The following is a 20142-nucleotide window of genomic DNA, read 5'->3' on the forward strand; positions in this document are numbered from 1 at the left end:
GGAGGAGGAGGAGGAGGAGGAGGAAGAGGAGGTGGTGGTGGTGGAGGAGGAGGAGGAGGAGGAGGAGGAGTTTGGATTTGATACCCTGCTTTATCACTACCCGAAGGAGTCTCAAAGCGGCTAACATTTTCCTTTCCCTTCCTCCCCCACAACAAACACTCTGTGAGGTGAGCTAGACTGAGAGACTTTAGAGAAGTGTGACTAGCCCAAGGTCACTCAGCAGTTGCATGTGGAGGAGCGGAGACGCGAACCCGGTTCCCCAGATTACGAGTCTACCGCTCTTAACCACTACACCACACTGGAAAAGTGAGAGGCATCCAAAGAAGTCATTGTGGCTGCATATGGAGCTTAGAGATGAGCTGAGATCTAAGAAAGGCATGTCTAAGAAATGGAAGAAAGGGGAAATCATGAAGGAAGAGTATACACAACTAGCCAACAGCTGCAGTGAGAAGATCAGTCAGGCCAAAGCTCAGAATAAACTCAGGCTTTCAAGAGAGGTTAAAAACAATAACAACCAAAATTGATCTGTAAAAATGTTACATGGAAAAATATAAGAGACATTGCACACACTTCTGTAAACCAAGAAAATCTTTAATAAAATAAAAAAAACAAAAAACAATAATAAAAGATTTATTTGGCTCTGTTTGAGGCAAATAGTAGGAACTCTGCATGAAGAAGAGAGACAAAAGCTATTGTGTGACAAAGAGGAGGAGCAACTGTTCAGCACTTGCCTTCACCTCAAGGAAAGCAGTGCCCAACCTGGTAATAATGGAATATATGATGCAAGGAAGGAGCAGTTCAAGACAGGAAAAGAGGTGGCAAGGGACACCAAATGCTTTAAATGAATTCAAATCTCCAGAGCCTGATGAGCTGTACCCAAGATTCTTGCAGTGGGGATGCCCGCTAAATAATTCACTATTTTGTAGTTTTTTAAACTGAGAATTGATATGCTTTTGCTTTGAAATGCATGCAACTGATCATTACTTAAATAATAGCAACTTAAAATGTCAAGGAGATTCATCATAAAATTGAGATTCCAGCTTCTTTAATGTTAAGCTGCACATTAGAGACTATGAATTCGCAAATTAGAGTGACACATTTGCAATTTGCAAACTAAGCGGTGTCATTAAATTTAGTCAAATTTCAGCAAGGTTCCAACAGGATCCAAACATTTGTCAGAGGAAATGTCTCAAATTGACAAATAAAAAAATGCATCATTTTAGCAATATATATATATATACCCTGTTAATCTCAGTCTGGAGATATGTGCCCACAGGAGCTATTTTCCACCCACACACTGAAGCATGCACACATTACTGTGAGCCTTCACTCATCCAACAGGTGGCTGGTCAGCTTTGACAGCAGTGACAACAGGATTGGTGAGGTGGGAACAGTTGCTGGAAGCCATAGGAGGGAAGACTGTTCTTGTGCTTGGGTCCTACTTGCTGGTTTTCCATAGCCATCTGGTTGGTCATGCTCTTCTTATGGGAGGCCTGAATCCAAACATCCAGTTCCACCCTTCACCATACAGGACAAGGTTCAAGTGCCATCAATCCCACCCCCCACACACACTAGTGGAACTCAAAGGTTCTCTCAGCGCTTGAGCATATATTCTTACTTCAGATGCAGCTTTGACTAGAGAATTGAGACTATGTGCACACTTCACCTGCTGGGCACTGAGATCAGCCAGGAACTACAAGAGCACCAAATTTCTTAGTGCACAGTTCTGGATCCAGCAGGAGTACATATTCATCCATTAAAAAAAAAAATAAGGCCAATTTAGCCCCTTCAGGTGCAGCTATCTTCTTTCTATACAATTCCCTATAACTGCTTGTTCAGTCACTTCCTGGGAACATTTTCAAAGCAATACTTTATTGTGTAGTCATTGAGCTGCTCTGAATAGACGTTAAAGGTAAAGGTACCCCTGACCATTAGGTCCAGTTGCGGACGACTCTGGAGTTGCGCACTCATCTCACTCTATAGGCAGAGGGAGCCGGTGTTTGTCCACAGACAGCTTCCAGGTCATGTGGCCAGCATGACTAAGCTGCTTCTGGCGAACCAGAGCAGTGCACAGAAACGCCGTTTACCTTCCCTTCGGAGCGGTACCTATCTATCTACTTGCACGATGTGCTTTTGAACTGCTAGGCAGGCAGGAGCTGGGACCAAACAACGGGCGCTCACCCCATCGTGGGGATTTGAACTGTCGACCTGCTGATCGGCAAGCCCTAGGCTCTGTGGTTTAGACCACAGCGCCACCCACCTCATTAACACAGCATGTATCCTTACGTGGTTTGGTCCATTGATTATGAAGCTGAATCCACATTCTGGGGAAAGGTTCAATTCCAAATGCAGAGCAAACCAGATCCTCCTAGTGCATATATATATATATATATATATATATATATATATATATATATATCAAGAGAGAGAGAAAACGAGGTTTGAAAACATTCTCAGTTGGGTCTACCTACCCTTAAATCTTAATGCATCGTAAAATACTCAAAATACTTTGCAGTTCTCAAAAGATTCTTAAAATATCAGTCCAGGATTGACACAGTTTGACCTGAGGTTCCAGTGAGGTTGCCCCTTTCTGAAGGTCTCCAGAGGAAGTAATTAAATGCCAATATGAGAAGCCAGAATCTATGGGAAAACCAATTTTTCCACAAGACCAATTCACTATCTCTCCCAAGTTCCCAACCCATGTCAAGATTTAAACTACCCCTTCCTCTCCAACATGCTCAAGCCCTAGTATGCTTTGTTCTCATTTTGTGGGAGACAGAATCCAAAAAAATGGACACAGAATTGGCTTGGAGCACATGGGGAAGTTTTTCTTTAGAGTCATGCAGTCCAATGACCCTCTCATCTCCTCCCAAACAGAACGAGACCTTCAGGTGGGCTTGACTAAGCAGGTAATTTGAAACCAAAGATCATGGTTTACTGCCAATATCCTAGCAACAAAAGAAAGGGTGGGGAGGAGATCGAACATCAGGTATGACAGCCTGTATCAGCTGCCTCACTTGCTCTAAATAGAATCTTTCTGGGTATCTCTTCTGCGAGGTGTCGGCAACTCTTTTAAAATCCTTCATTTTAAATGCAAGTAGGCTTTGAGTGGAGATGAGCGTTTCTCACATTTGTGAACTCCCCCCTCCTCCACACCACTTCCCCATGGCAAACAAGCAAAGAAGCTTTTTTGATTAAAGGAACAGAACTTGGAGGAAAAAGAAATGTATTGCTTTTAGACATGTTGAACTACATGTGGAAAATGAAGAATATCAGCATGAAAATGGGTCCCGTTTCCCCCTTTCTCTCAAATATGATGTGGAGTGGTGGTGGAGGACCTTCTGTGCTTTACACACTCTCCCATGACTGTCTGCACAGCCCTTTAACTGCATGCAAAATCCTTGTCTGGGTGTCGAGTGCTTAACACACCGAGGGGAAAGCAGGAATGTGCTAGCTCTCTTCGTTGCAGTCAGTCAGTGATCTGCACTCTTGTATGACTTCCTAGATATTGTTTGATTCTGAGTAGCTTTAAAGCCTCAACGAAGTTTACTGAACAGTAAGTATGCACTTGTGTACCTGTTATGCAGTCATAGACTCCATCAAATGTTCTTAAGTAATTGGGCCTAGATAGTAAAAGAATGGCAAAAGGCTGAGCCCACATTTTGAGGCTCTGGGCTACAGCCTGCTCCACCCGTATGCAGATCTGGCAGTGGTGGAAGGTGATGAGGCTGAGCAACCGGGACATAATGGAAGTGCCAGTTAGCACCTTTCCACTCGCCAGGGGCTTAGCAAGGGGGGGGCATAGGGGCGGGCGGACCCATGTTCCATAATGGAGGGGGTGACAAATTATCAAGGAACAATTACTGCCCTACTAGGGCGGTTCATTAAAAAACTTCTTTTTTTAAAAAAAAATGCCTGCTCCAAAGGTAGTATCTTACTACACTAGGGATTATATATAGCTATATATTTCATGCATATCCGTTAATATCTTGACCCTCCTCCACCAAAATAGCTGTTTGCTTGACTGTTTTCCTATGTCGTGAAGGCTGAAATTTCAGTTCAGTGGAGCACTTACTGTTCCCAACCCTAACCCTGTGGAAAGCCATCTAATTAGACTTTAATTTGATTTTGAGATGTTTTTAGGAGGTAATTTAATTATTGTTTGATTTTAGACCAATATTATGTATCTGATGTTAGCCACCCTGAGCCCGACTTCAGCCGGGGAGGGCGGGATATAAACAAAAGTTTATTATTATTATTACTTGTTATTATTCCTTTGTAAGAAAATATGAAATAACATAAAACCATTTTTGCAGGGGGGGATCAATGGGGGGGGGCAAGAAGAAATTTTCCACACCGGGTATCACCTGACCTTCCTACGCCTCGGGGGGGGGGGGGTGACAAAAAAATTATTGCCCCCGGGTACCAATTTACCTTGCTATGCCCCTGCCACTCGCTTGCCATACAGTTCTAGCTGTGTGAGGCTTTGGGTGTCTGATCAGGGCTAAAGGGTCCATGCAATCAGGGAGCACATGGGTCATCTAAACAAGACTCCTGTAAATCCATATGTCCTGTCACTCACTTTCATTACTACAGGTAGCACATTTATGTTACTCATTGGTTTAAAGGTGAAAATGCTGCTTTTCTTCATAAGAAAAAGCCAAAGTGGCTTACATTTGGCATGTGCTTTGCCTAGTACATTCTCTGTATGCTTTCTGCGTATAATTCCCACTTGGAGCATGGTGTGTTGCCAGGAAAATTGTTTCCTGACTATTGTAAAATCAGCCTTCAACCCTAGCAGATGTGAGCAACTTGTCTGAGGTGCAGGATAGCTGGTTGCCAGGGAAGCTTTTAAGTAGCTCATGGAAGGCTCAGCATCCACTTGCCATTTAGAATTACAGATTTCTAATCATGCAGATGGATATGTGAAGAGGTAGGAGCCTGGTGCATTGCCTGCTGAGTTGTAACACAAAGCCTTCCTGTGGTTTTTCCTCTGTGCCTCCTAGGAAGAAAGGGAATTGGGGGTGCAATTATTACCCAGACCAAAAAAGAAGAAGAAGAAAAGTTATAGGTTACTCAAACACAATGTGCTTTTTCTCAGCTTTCCTGCAGCACCCAGGCCACAAGGCCACACAGGAGGAGAAGGCACACAGATTTATCATCATCACTTTTAATTTGTATACCACCTTTCTATCTTACAATACTCAAGGAGGTTTACAAGCTGAAGAAACAAAGAACGTACACCTTATAACAATCTAATGGAATACAAAAATGTGATAATAATACATAGCTTTAAAATAAGCAATCTACATCAAATAACATTCAACAATCATTAGAATGGTATAGAATAATAATACCAGCATACAAAAATTAAACAGAAACCCACTCTTAGCAATTACAATAAATAATTTCAAAACTACAGTCGATAAAACAACGGCAAGCCACAGTGCATAAAACAAGACAAGACAAATTGAGAAGCAGAGACTGGAGGGTGGGGCAAGGCAGGTGGAAGAAGGCCTTGCCTGATGGAGATAGATTTACAAACACAGATGCACTTACAGAGACCTCTTCATTCAAACAAATGCCTTCAGAACTGGGCAGAGGTTTCTGCCCCCTATCTATGCATGTTCTGTAGCCACAGCTACTGAATACTTGAGAATGGCTTCTTTGTAGACTGAATGTGTGTTTCAGGAGTGGGATTGCAACAGACAGCATTCCTTAGATCTAAATGTGTTTGTATACTCTCTAAATCGGGGCTTTGAAGTTTGGACTTCAACTCCTGTCAGTCCCAGCTAGAATGGCCAATGGCCAGGATGATAGGAATTGTATTGGTGGGCACCATGTTGGCTTCCCCTGATCTAAATAGACTCTGCGTGCCTGCATCAGATGTGAGTGGCGTGTGCATTTGATTGCATATATGGCCATAATGCATAAACATTGAACCAATGAGACCTGGTAACCCATCACAAAATCTGTGATGAGCTGTCAGGGCTTGCTGGTTCACGGCTGGCACCCTTAAGTTGATTTCAACTGGCTCAGCCAGGAAATGGCTCTTGTGGAGATGACATTTGGACACTGTCTGCAGGCTCTGCCTGTGAGAGAAGAAGCAGGGCATTGCCAGCACACCAGAAAAAAACAACAGGCCAAATTTATTAAATATAACAAAGCAGAGGATCTGCAAAGCTACCTAATCAAACCACACTATCCAACTCAAATATAGGAGGCAGGGGAATTGTAATAAATGAGGGGATTCTATTGCTCCCATCTCCTGGGCATGTTTACAGTTGAGAGTTGTGTCCACTCAGCAAATTTGGACATGAATCCTCCTTCCCTACTGTGTGCACCTTGGATGTAAGAACCTGACATGCACACCATGGCCCTAACAGCAAACATTCACCCTGGTGTGCCTGCCAAGCTTAAAGGACACACTAAGATCCTTCAGAAAGCATAACCCAGGCATCTCCAAACTCAGCCCTCCGGATGTTTTGGGACTACAGTTCCCATCATCCATGACCACTGGTCTTGTTAGCTAGGGATGATGGGAGTTGTATTTCCAAAACATCTGGAGGGCCGAGTTTGGGGGTGCCTGGCATAACCCATGGAAGGTGACTAAAGAGTACTCTCAACTTAATAATATGTCATGTATTCAAGTAATCATTTCTTAAATACACTCTCCTGCTCTTACAAAATGTCAATTGGGCCAAATCATCAACACTGTTCTAGTCAGATGGTATTTAACACCCACTAGATTGGTGAAGGATACGGGTGGCGCTGTGGGTTAAACCACTGAGCCTAGGGCTTGCTGATCAGAAGGTTGGCGGTTCGAATCCCTACAACGGGGTGAGCTCCCGTTGCTCGGTCCCTGCTCCTGCCCACCTAGCAGTTCGAAAGCACGTCAAAGTGCAAGTAGATAAATAGGTACCGCTCCAGCGGGAAGGTAAATGGTGTTTCCATGCGCAGCTCTGGTTCACCAGAAGTGGCTTTGTCATGCTGCCCACATGACCCGGAAGCTGTACGCCAGAAGCGAGATGAACGCCGCAACCCCAGAGTCGTCTGCGACTGGACCTAATGGCCAGGGGTCCCTTTACCTTTACCTTTAGATTGGTGAAAATGTCTAATAAAGAAAAAGGTATGTGTTGGAAGTGTAATGAAAATGAGGAATCCTTTTTTCCACATGTGGTGGTCCTGTAAAGTAATTAAGGAATATTGCGAAACTATATATAATGAATTAAAAAATATTATTACCCAGTGGTACCTCGCAAGACGAATGCCTCGCTAGACGAAAAACTCGCAAGGCGAAAGGCATTTGCTAACAAAAGGGTGACTCGCAAGACAAATTTTCCTATGGCCGTGACACACAAAATGAAAACGTTTTGCAATTTTTTTGGTAAGATCACGCTTCCTCCGACCCTGCTTCGCAAGACAAAATTTCCGCTATACGACAACACTCGCAGATCTAATTAATTTCGTCTTGCGAGGCACCACTGTATTATTATTAATTAAAAAAAACTTTCCCCAAAAGACCTGAGATTTTCCTCTTGGGGATAGTAACAATGGAGGTCCCCAAAAAACAAGAGTTTATTACTATATGCCACTGCCGCAGCTAGTACCTAATTGGCACAAAGGTGGAGAACAAGTATAGCATCCACTAAGGAAGAACGGCAGTGTAAAATGTTTTAATATGCCGAACTGGCTGGTCTGATAAACCGGATAAGAGAAAATGAAGATAAGGAATACAAGGAGGAATGGATAGTGTTCATTGAATATTTTAAGAACCAGCATAAACAAATACACAGCTTAGCAGGTCTGAAGTAAATCCAGCAGAGTTGAAATAGATAGAGTTTTTAATAGATAACAAATCGGATGATTAAAAAGATGTGGATTCCGCAGAGTGGTAGAAAAGGAACCAGGATAAGGGTGGAGGGGAAGTCATATGGTATATTTATACGTGCTGTAATTGGTACGAAATTGTAAATGGGGGAGGGGGAGGGGCGTTAAGTATGCAAATAAAAAAATAATAATGAAAAAACCCCACTGTCCTAGTCAGGCAGACAACACCCAACAGTGTTGATGTGGGAGAATCATAGAATGGAAGGAACTCTGAGGGTCATCTAGTCTAACCCCCAGCAATGCAAGAATCTCAACTAAAGTATCCATGACAGATGGCCACCCAGCTTCTACTTTAAAACCTCCAGAGAAGGAGAGTCTATCACAGGCATAGACAAACTCGGCCCTCCAGATGTTTTGGAACTACAATTCCCATCATCCCTGACCACTGGTCCTGTTAGCTAGGGATGATGGGAGTTGTAGTCCCAAAACATCTGGAGGGCCGAGTTTGCTTATGCCTGGTCTATCACCTTCCAAGGGAGTCCATTCCACTATCAATCCAGTCTCCACACAAACACAAAAACAATCCCTGAGATTTGGATACAAGGGGCAATACAAAAGCTAATGCACCATATCTTCCATGTCTCCACTACCATAAACACATGTGCCCTGGACATAGGGAATCTCTTCATCCTTTCCCTCTAAATAGGCTGAAGACATTGTTTGAAAAGAAAGGGCCATAAAAGCTTTTCTAAGGGCCACAAAAGTTAGATTTTGAAAGCCACATCAAGTACAATTAATGCAGGAAACAAAACAAAACAAAAAAATAAAATAATTTAGAGCAAATAAACCCAAACAACTCACTTGGATAAGTAAGTATGTAACTGCAAGACAACAAAGATAGATGTCAGTGGAGAAACCTCTCCAATCAGCAAGACATAGTGTGTTCAATAAAGCATTAATCAGTCTCAATCAACACCCAGTCCACTCTTCCCATTGCCAAAACATGACTGATCGATGAAGATGTATTGTTGTGGTGGAAAAAAAATAGGGCAGGGATAGAAGAAATGCTAGACGTGTGCCAACTTGAGCTTGGAAGAAGAGTGAGGGAGAGTGTTTTTATCAGTAGCAGTGTGCTGGAGGAATGCTACCCATTGGATCTCCGACTTTCCGGGTGGCAGCAAGGTTGGCGCAGTGCAAACGCCCCAGTAGAACCAAGCCAGCCCTCATGTCAATGCATTTCCACCATGCCAAATTCACTGTCACCTCAGCTCTCTCCCTCTACCTGGTAAGCAGTGGCAAAGTGACCAATCAGAAGTCAGGTGAGTAGTTGCGCTCCACCACGCTGTTCACTCCTGTTTGTAATAACAATAATAACCTCCTCCTCCTCCTCCTCCTCCTCCTCCTCCTCCTCCTCCTCCTCCTCCTCATATCACAACATTAAGCACTTTCAGCCTGTTTCTTACCAAGCTGAAGCAAAGGGCTGCTTGAATTTCCATCTCCCCAGAAGAAACAGCAGCAGAGACTCAGTCATTCATGTTTTCCTCTTAAAACCCTCAAGGCAATATACTCACATAGTAGTGGGAAGCTGAAGTGCCTATATGCAAGACTCTGTCAGTGCTTCTGCTGCATTTCATACTAGGTAAAGGGTGTTAAAGAGTCCTTGGTTTGTGTGCCAGCAAGTTTAATGGGTGGTGCTAACACCACTGGTCTCTCAACTCTTGCTCAGCTCTTGGGCTCATAAACAGAAAGGTGACATCCAGTCCATATATTTAAAGCACATGGGTTCCCCCAAGAAATGCTGGGAACAGTTTTTTAAGGCTACTGCAAACTACAGCCCTGTGAGAGGTAAACTACAGTTCCCATGATTATTTGGAGCAGAAACATGGGCTTTCTTGGAAAAGCTTCACATATTCACATTCTGTCTGTCAAGTATTTTAATCTGTGAGTGGCCATCAATTTGTATTTTGACCCTCCACTCTACCTGCAAAAAAAGAGAGAGAGACAAATTTGCACATGACGTAACAGATATGCAAATTTCATGCAAAACGGTGGCTTTGTTCGAGTTGGCCAGAGGGCCCAATCCACATACAGTTCACCGGGCACAGAAAGCCCTATTGTTACCCATGGCTACAGATGAAGAAACCAAGCCTTATGATGGACCGGTTGTGGGGATTGGGTATGTTTAGCTTGGTAAAGAGGAGACATAATTGCCATCTTCAAATATCTAAAGGGCTTTCACATGGATGATGGAGTAAGCTTGTTTTCTTATGCTCTGGAGGCTAGGGCCCGAACCAATGGATTCAAGTTCCAAGGAAGGAGATTATGACTAAACATCAGAAAGAACTTTCTGACAGTAAGAGCTGTTTGACAGTGGAACAGACTCCCTTGGGAGATGCTGGACTCTCCTGCACTGGAGGTTTTTAAGCAAAGGTGGGGTGGCCATCTGCCATGGATGCTTTAGTTGAGATTCCTACATTGCAGGGGGTTGGGATAGATAGACGATCCTCAGAGTCCCTTCCAACTCTACAATTCTATGATTCTATGTCAATAACAGAGCTGGGATATAAGGGTCCCTAAAGTACCCTGGGATCAAGTTGTTTACGGCTTTGTAAATTAATACAAGGACCTCAAATTTGACTTGGTACCAGATATACACAAATACAGTGTGAGTCTTTTAAAAGGGGCCCCATGGAACATGTGTTCTCTGTATCCACGGGGCCTCTTTTAAAGGACTCACCCTGTACTACTTAAAACAGACAGAGAAGATATGCTGCAAATGGGTTCCAAGCTTTTTGTGCTTACTGAACTGCAGTTGGAGACCACTGACTAATCTGCCTAATGGCTGTTTGACAGCTAATCAAGTAGATATTGCTTCACTTTCTTCAGGAGCCAATGCTTTGCTTGATGGATGGATGGCCTGCAAAGGCCAGAAATTTGGTCCTGCTTGCTCACAGGTAGGAAAGGACGATATTGTTCTTTGCAGAGCCCAATTATTTCATTGACTCCTCTCCTCCAGGTGGATTATTATTGGCTTACCACAGAAATGAGGAAAGCCGAAAATAAGAAAAGTTATGTATAGCAGAGTGTAGAGATTCACTTATCTGGTACATTTGTATCCGATACTTCCCTGGAAAAAACTCAGTGTAGTATTTTTGCCTTGCAACAACAACCCTCTCAGGTATGTTATATTGAAGCCCTGTTCAGAAGATGAACAGAGAGTACAGTGAATGTATAGAGAGTGAGCTCCTCACTCTCTAATACACATTCACACAATTGCTTGCTCCCTCCCTCCCTTCAATCTTTCTCTCTTTCTTTCTCTCTTTCATTCATGTAGTTATTCATTTATTTCATTTATATCCCCACCTTTCCTCTAAAAAAGCTCAAAGTGGTGTACATGGCTCTCCCCCTACCCTTTTTATCATCACAACAACCCTGTGAGGCAGGTTAGTCTGAGAGTGAGTGACTGGCCCAAGGTCACCCAGTGCAGTTCATAGCCAAGTGGGGATTTGAACCCTGGTCTCCCACGTCCTTGTCCAGCACCCTGACCTCTACCCTACACTGGCTCTCTCATACATTCCCCACCCCCACCATCTAAGAAATAAAGTCACTGAAAGTAGTCGTTTTTATCAAATCAAAGTATCATTCCAAAGGTCTCCATGCATTGTTGCTGGAATATGTCCATGTTCTTTTGATGTCGCGTAAGAGTCATGCCAAGTGACACAAAGAGACTTCGTTTTTCACCCGCTCTCCTTTTCTGCACATGTGTTCTTAGTCTGCTCATTAATATCAAGTCTGAGGAAGCTATTGGTTGTTTTTTTTTAACAGCAGAGCCATGTAGGATAAAAAACAAAAACAAAACTTAAATGGAGTTTTAAAAAAATCCTCCACTGTGGTGCTTTAACAAAATAAAAATGCTAAGCTGTTCAGTGCTCTGCAGGCAATATTATAGACACCCTCACTTATTGAAAAGCCAATCAATCTAGACCAACGTAGAGCTATATAAAAATACAGAGCAATAAGATGAACAAGACTTGGTGGGAGCCTTGATCTGAATGAGCAGGGGCTATTAACATTGCACTTCACCTCCTTATTTGCCCCACCTCGGAGCCAATGCACACCCCCAGCCTAAACTTCTACCCTACACTCAGCACCCTGCTGAGAATGCAGATTGTCCTCACTTCAGTCACCAGATTGATCATTTGCTTAGGCAGTGATGGGCAGACTTGGCCCTCCAGCTGTTTTGGGACTACAATTCCCATCATTCCTGACCACTGGTCCTGTTAGCTAGGGATGATGGGAGTGTAGTCCCAAAACAGCTGGAAGGCCAAGTTTGGCCATAGTGGGATGAGTAATGACAACTCTTCCTCAGCTGATCTGCATGGACTCTGCTGTGTGTGTGCATGTGTGCATGCAAACTCATGAACTGTAGTATATTGCAAAACTCTATAACCTTTTCAGATGTTGGATACCTATAGCCCGGGTATACATTTGAGGACTCAATTTTTTCTATGTATTTGTATGGTGGCCATGCTACTGTTGCAGCCCACCTTAGGTCAGGCTGCAAGCCAGTAGTGATTAACAACTGATTCATGATGTACTCATTCAAGACTGATGATAGATAGAGTACCCACAAAAGACTCTTAGGGGATGCTCACCATCTATTTTGCAGAAGAAATCACAGGAGAAATACGTGCAATAGAGCATAGTGGGTTTCAAAGATTGCGTGCTTTAATAATGAATGTTTATTTTTTTAATGCTTCTGTGGCTGATTTTTGCATTCTGGAAATAGCTTAGAAGCCTATTGAGGCATTAAGTGATTAATAATAATAATAATAATAATAATAATAATAATAATAATAATACAATCAGTAATACAATCAGTGCAATCACACACACACACACACACACACACACGGAAATAAGTGAAACATATACCTAAGTAAGTGTCTCAAGGATTGCCACCTAAAAGTCCTGGTGCCTCCCTGCTACTTTCTAAAGTGTTTAAATAAGCGATGTTTCTTTATGACTTTATGACATTTGCTGTTTCCTTTCTTGCTTGCCTTATCATCAACTTGCATTTGTTTTTGTTTTTCCAGAGTTTGTATTCTTTTGTCATTTCTTCATTTGGGCAAGACTCCCATTTTCAAAAGAAGCCTCGTTGCCTTAACACTGGGTTAAGTTTCTGAAGGGGAGAGGAAGAAGGAAAGAAGTTAGGTTGAAGGATTGCCTTTTTACTTTTGAACCCAAAATTTCTCTCTCTCTCTCTCTCTCTCTCTCTCTCTCTCTCTCTCTCTCTCTCTCTCTCTCTTAAAAAGAAATTGAATGGGGTGGAGGGACACACTGCTCCTTTGTCACCCTGGCATCCTCTTTGACTATTTCTAATCTGAGGCGTACACTTCCTCTGAACCTCTGTTATATTGGTTTGAAATCACTTTGAAGCTTCCTGAAGAGATTTAAGCCCCCTGACACTCCATTTCAACTGCCTCCTAACTAATCTTCTCATGTTTTAGAAATCCCCCCTTGGAAGTTGAAATGTGACGGTGTTGGAATGTCTATGTAATGTTTCACTCACATGTTGAATTTAGGATCGCCAAGTGAAACTAGAGAGCACTTTTAACAGTAGTGCAGAAGTGGGAAGTCCATGACGAGGAACACCTGCTGAAATGCCCTCTTCTACACACCTGTTAAAAGTTTCAGGAGCCAAGTCCTCTTTTTTTTTCCAACCAGGTCCCTCTAGTAGAATTTAATAATTACGTGTCACTGTCCCAAAGCATTTTGGCAAAACATTAACCAAGTTCAGGGAACAGTTCTGTATTTAAGCAAAGGCTCGGATTCCTTCTTGTCCACTCTGCTGCTAACTGTTCTAAGGCTCAACCATTACTCAACCAATATTGTTTCTTCATCATAATCTGAACATTCTTTTACCTGCCAGCATGAAGGTAATTGTAGTCAGATATTATACCAACCTTTGCCAGTGTAAATATGTTTTGCACTTCAACTCCCATCAACTCCAGCTAGGCCAAATGATGAGTTGTAATCCAAAATGGCTGAAGGTTCATGAAGCCTGCTTTACACTCCCCCACCCCTTTCTCTCTGGGTAGCTTTTCTTTTGTCTCAATATATTAATAGGATCCTTGGCTGGACCAGCAAAAGTTCATCACCGGTCTTATATGTCCTGGAATTTCTATTCACAGTGGTTTTGTAAGTGAACTTGTTCCTCTTAAGATTTATACTTTTTTGTACTCTGTGACTTCTTTGACTTATAGAGCAGAATCGTTTCAAGGGGATTGTACTATGACAGCTTTCCCCAAACTGTTGTTATCATGGAGATCATTTCCCAGCAGCTCCAGCCATCATGCCCAATCACTAAGGATAATAGGAACTGTAGTCCAAAACATCAGGACGGCAACAGGTTTGGGACGGCTGTACTGGTGATCATAGATCTGTGGATCTATGATCACCAACTGAGTTGCCTACATTATCCTAGATATGTAGCACAGATTAACAATGGCCAAAGAGCTGCCAGAGTGGAAACCCAGTCAGATGGGCAGGGTGCAAATTATTATTATTATTATTATTATTATTATTATTATTATTATTATTTTCATATCTAGAAATAACTTGTCACTGATTATCACTTTTACACTAGATTTCTGAAATCTTTCCTCTTCTAATAGCATGAACATGTTTTTCCTTGGAGACTTGTAGCAGTAACATACAATCATATATATTTTGTCTCTGTCTGTTTTGTATACATCATATCTGTCAACTTTCCCCTTTTCTTGCAAGGAATCCTATTCGGAATAAGGGGAAAAGTTGACAGCTATGTTATACATATTTTGTGAGGCTCTCTCTTGTTTTTACACCCTCACTATCACAGATGTGATGAATCATTGGCCCTCCAGAGACTGCCAAACTACAACTCCTATGAGCCCAGGCAATTGGTCATATTTGCTTAGGCTGATGGGAGTTGTAGTTCAGCAACATCGGGGGGGGGGCACAAGGTTCCCATACCTGCACTTTCCCCAGCTTGAGTACACAACACAGTCCTCTTCACTTACAAATGGTAAGTTATTCCAAACCAGAGGCTTTCAAGTTCATGTGGCCTTATGAATTGAGTTGTGAATAGAGCACATGATGAGATCACATGACAGCTACAAACTCATGTGAAATAGTCAACAGAGCTTCTCCACCCACATTTTCTAAGATCTCAGTTTGCGTGAATTGCTTCTGTCTTGTAGGGGGCTTAAATATTTGCAGACATCAGACAATTCAAATCAATACTTGGGAAACCACACTGTTCTGACAAATGGAAACACAAACAGAAAAGGGCATACAGTGCCTATAAACCATGATTCAGGCAGTTGGCTACACAAAAGTCTATCCTGTGTGTGTATCATTAGAACCATTCACTATAGATTCATTATTTTCCCAATGCATCATTTAAAGATTACAGATGAAAGTAGACTGCCTCCGATGGCCTGCTTGTGTGGTACTATGTACGCCTTACAATGAACATGTGTTGAAATGTTGCTCTACTGCTTGCTTATGAGTAAAGGAAGTCTAAACTGAATATGGATAAAGGAGACTGACATTTTGGACAGTAACTAGATCTGCATGGTGGTGTAGTGGTTAAGAGCGGTAGACTCGTAATCTGGAGAAACGGGTTTGTGTCTCCGCTCCTCCACATGCAGCTGCTGGGTGACCTTGGGCTAGTCACACTTCTTTGAAGTCTCTCGGACCCACCCATCTCACAGAGTGTTTGTTGTGGGGGAGGAAGGGAAAGGAGAATGTTAGCCGCTTTGAGACTCCTTCGGGTAGTGATAAAGCGGGATATCAAATCCAAACTCTTCTTCTTCTTCTTCTTCTTCTTCTTCTTCTTCTTCTTCTTCTTCTTCTTCTTCTTCTTCTTCTTCTTCTTCTAGGGTACACATGGTCAAAAGATACCATGGTACCTGCACCTTTAATGGTGGTGTGAAACAGGATAGTTCAGTAGGTGTTGCTTGCACCACAAACTTTACCCATTGAATGTCCTCTTTTTCTTCTGATCATCCTACTTTCTACAAGTCTGCTGTGCATAGATGACTTCAAAAGGAAGACAGAACAACATAGGTCCTGGTGATTTACTGAATTGTGTGTTTGGTGCTTCAAAGTAATCAAATGAAACTTTAACACACGGCATGATCAAAGTCTGCAATTTTATCAGGACAAATTATTTGCTGTTTACTGTTGTAACAAATGTTTTCTCAAAATTTATCTTCTGTACCATGAAAATAAATAAAAGCAGTATAAAAAATAATCCACAAAGCAAAAGAAAAAAAACACCTTTCAATGCATTATTTAATTCCTGTTATTGGATGGCAACCTGGAGATTTGATGTTTAAATGCTTGCACTTTCATATACGAAATTTAACTCATGCAGCAGTGGTAGGGGCATTAAGAGCCTGTCATTTGCCACTGTGCATCACATGATGCGGAGGACACATCCAGTGCAGACACAAGAGTGCATGTCCTATGCATGAGTGTTGGCAGCATTGTGTTTGATCCTGTGTGTGTGTTCTGTGAGAGTGTTTGCATGGGGTCACAGTTGGAGCCAATTAACCTGAAGAGAGAACAGATGCAACCTATTAGGAATTTAGGTGAAGAGGTGGAATAGGAAACAGGTAGCTGAAGTGGCTGCTTCTTCGGAGTGAGCAGAGCTAGAGCAAACAGAAAGAAAAAGAAAAGAAAACCTAGACTTTGTGGAGAACGTAAGAACTCTGCTGGATCCCACCAAATACCCTACTCTTCCTCCATCCTGTTCTGTGAACCAGATGCCTATTGGAAGTCCACAAAAAAGACAAATCTCTTTCCACGTTTGATTCCCAGCAAATGGTATTCAGTGGTATACTGCCTCTGATGGTGGAGGGTTGATGGAACTATTGTGGCTGGTGGCTGGTGGCCACTGAAAACCTTAAACTTGGTGATTTTGTCTACTGCTCTTGTATAGAGCCAGTATAATGGTTGGAGTGTTGGGAGACAAGAGTTTAAAGCCCCACTCAGCCTAACCTGCCTCACAGTGTTTTGATGATAAAATGGGGAGGAGGAGAACCATGCCCACCAGCTCAAACTCCTTGGAGGAAGCTTCAAGCTGCTGATTCAAAGTAAGTTAAACCTTTGTTTGTGATGTATTCTGTCGGCTAATTATGCTACCTTGATCTTGATGACCAGGAGAACTGACTTGATCAGCATCCTGGAGAAATGCATTTCATCAGTTGTTTGGTCCAACTGTCACCTGATTCCTGTCCTCCATTTTGGGATCTACCAACGTCATTTAAGCCATTCTGTATGGGATGTGGGTAGAAAAAGACACTTCATTTAGCCTGTTTGCCCAGCCTAGTAGTCACCTCCCCTTCTTTCAAATAGTTCTCATTGCTACTTGTTCTCCTCCCCTCATGCCTACAAAAAAGTCATGCCTTTGTTCTTAGATTGTAAACATGAGAACAGAGCCTGTAATACTTATATTTTTTGTCTAGCACTTAACAGCTTTAGGACTATAATTATAATGCCACCATCTCACAGGGCTAGTAACTAAGTTTGATTAAACTTCTTAGCCCTTCCAAACAAACAGACAAAAATCCAGCCTGCATTGAAGGTGCTTTGAATTAACACACCTGTGGCAAAATAGTCATTCTTGCAGGTGTCTTGAAATTCTTGAAGGAAAAGGCAAATGGTGTAATGTGTTGGCAATGGCAGGAATTATATCTATTTGGGAAAGGTATGATTTCTTTGATTACCTTTTCATTCCCTATAACAATGCAACATTCTTGAAAAGGAGAGAGGTTTTGCCTTTCCTCACGGGCATTTCCCCCCTCTAACCCTAACATTGCATTTGAGCTTGTTCTCCTGCTGTTTGCATGTGTGAATGTTGCTGGTGCATGGTAAATAGAGAGAAAGTGTACCATGCTTCAAAACAACTATTCCTTGTGGATGTAGGATGCATACTCTTTAATACAGTAATGTGATATACAAAATAATACTAAAAATGATTTTCCTTCTTAGCATCATGAGAAGACACTCCAAGTTGCAGAAAATAACGGTCCAGCGGTTGCTAAACAGTGCCGGGATAACAGGAATATCCACAGAGGGAAGCCTGTATGCAACCAGGAAAAGGATGGCTCTGGTTTGCAACACTAGATGGCAGAGGTGGGATCTTTTCTGCTCTGAGCGCTGTCCTATAAGGCATTGCTTGTTTAAGTACAGTCGCATTTAGTTGGAGCTGCAGGAGAGAGGGAGAGAGAGAGATTTTCTCAGGCTGAGACGAGCATCCGAGCTGCCCCCTACCCATCTCCCAATTATTCGAAGGCGAAAGTGTGAGTGAGGTTATTCAGGAATCTGGCCATCCTAGGTCAGCTTCTTTTGTGCTGGATTGTCAAAAGCCTGTAAGAAACGCTGACGGAGGAGACGGCAGGGAGAGGAGGAGGAGGATCGCGTCGTTAAAAAGAAAATAAAAGAGAAGAGTTCAAGAGGAAGAGGAGGAGGCTGATCGACCAAGGCAGAATCATGAGGACCTACTGGCTGCACAGTATCTGGGTGCTGGGATTCTTCTTGTCCCTCTTCTCCTTTCAAGGTAGGCTGTGATTTGTCTCCCTCTTGCTTTGATCCGGGGATGATGGAGAGGGACCAGGAAGATGGGCTGTAACGGGGAGCTCCGTTTGGTTCCACTTGGTTCTCCAGCCCCCTTTTGGAAATGGGAGCGGGGAGAGAGAGAGAGAGAGAGAGAGAGAGAGAGAGAGAGAGAGAGAGAGAGATTGTTTGCTGTTGGCTGTTACAGTTAGAGGGCATCTCGTGTGCCTGGCTTGCTTCAGTATGTACTTTGCAAGGGAGGGGGAGGAGGGTTTGCAAAGGGAGGGGTCAAATGGAGGTGTGCACCTCTGTACCACCTCCAATTCCATCCCATGTCACTTGGCAGTCTGTGACATACAGGTGCTGATACTCCTCTTATCTTCTGCCTTCCATGGCAGTTTTGCATATGGAAAGGTGTGTGTTTGTGTGTGTGTGTGTTGGGGGGTGGACTTGGGGACCCTATCAAGGCTTAAGTTTCTCTCGCCCTCCCTGCCCCCAGCAGATTATCCGACGGATTCTTAAATATGAAAACCCTCCTCCTTGTAGGACAAAATGGCACTGGAGTAGCCGGGAGATGGAGATGCTCTGGGTATTGATTAGCAGCAAGTGAAAATGGTACGCCAGGTCCTGTGCTGTTTCTACCCTTGGCAATGGAAGGAGAAGGTTGAGTCCCAAGTGGTTACAGGTTACAGTTTTGCAAATGCCTTCCAGGAGAAATGAGGGTTCATAGTTTGGTTGGCACAGTGGATGCAGAGACTCGAACACAAACTCTTGCCCCCTTTCCCCCCAACCGCACCCCATGCTGTGTGTGTGTGTGTGTGTGTGTTTTCTTTTACACACTGCCACACTGTGGTTTAAACACACTAACAGCTATTATTCCACACAGAGAGTCTACATGTACAGTTCCATCATGCACATCTTGGTGTTTACACTTCTCCACCCACCCCCCCCAACGTATGATCCCTCCATTATACATGTCACATATATGCATCTCTTGTGCACTTTCACTCTTCCACCTACTCATATGTGTTCCCCCCTCTCTCTTTCCCCCTCCCTCCTCTCTTACAACAACACAGTGAGCCTCTCTTGCATGCATGTCATTTTTTATATACCCAGCATAAATTTCTAGATTGATCCTTAATTCCCCTCCTTAAAAATCAAACTGCCCCATTTCCTTAGCACCTGCCACAGTACCCTCTCCCCCCCCCTCACCTTGCATGCCACAACAAAGCCATACACACACTCTTAGGACATAACATTTCCCTTTCCCTCCTAACTGGCACTCTCATAATTGCTGTGCTGCTCTGAAAGCCTCACACTATGACTGTGTCCTTCTCCTATGGACACTGGCTTCATAGGTGTGCTTTTGCTTGTATGTAGAGAGATACATCTCCATCCCCATGAACATACACCTCCATCCTTTCCCAAGCATCCTTCTCTACTATTGCACTTTCTCTCTGCCACCTTGCTGCGTTGTGCATAGGCACACTTTTCTCTACGGAGCATACATTTTTTCTCCCTGGGAAAAATCATGTGTGCTCTGCTCTTTGGAAGCAAACACCACCTTCTACTGAGCAAGGGAACGCTTTCCTCTTCAGCAAATGCTCCCACACAACTCCACTGTCTGTCGGATTTATAGCCACTTTCAACAGTAACATTCAGTGGTCTGGGGTGAGCTTCCCTCACCTCTGGCACAGACCCATTGAG

The 20142-nt window shown here is 43.1% G+C and overlaps 1 protein-coding gene across 1 annotated transcript in view; it reads left to right on the top strand.

The window, feature by feature from the left end:
* The first annotated feature begins 17928 nt into the window (after positions 1–17928).
* LSAMP (limbic system associated membrane protein) overlaps positions 17929–20142 on the top strand; it is a 1400662-nt gene continuing 1398448 nt past the window's right edge. The window contains exon 1 of the mRNA XM_033146535.1: positions 17929–18439. Coding sequence (XP_033002426.1) covers positions 18373–18439 — 67 coding nt within the window. The 5' untranslated portion in view covers positions 17929–18372. The remainder of the gene's footprint in view (positions 18440–20142) is intronic.

This window comes from Lacerta agilis, chromosome 4 (genome assembly GCF_009819535.1).
Source record: "Lacerta agilis isolate rLacAgi1 chromosome 4, rLacAgi1.pri, whole genome shotgun sequence".
Taxonomy (NCBI): Eukaryota; Metazoa; Chordata; class Lepidosauria; order Squamata; family Lacertidae; genus Lacerta; species Lacerta agilis.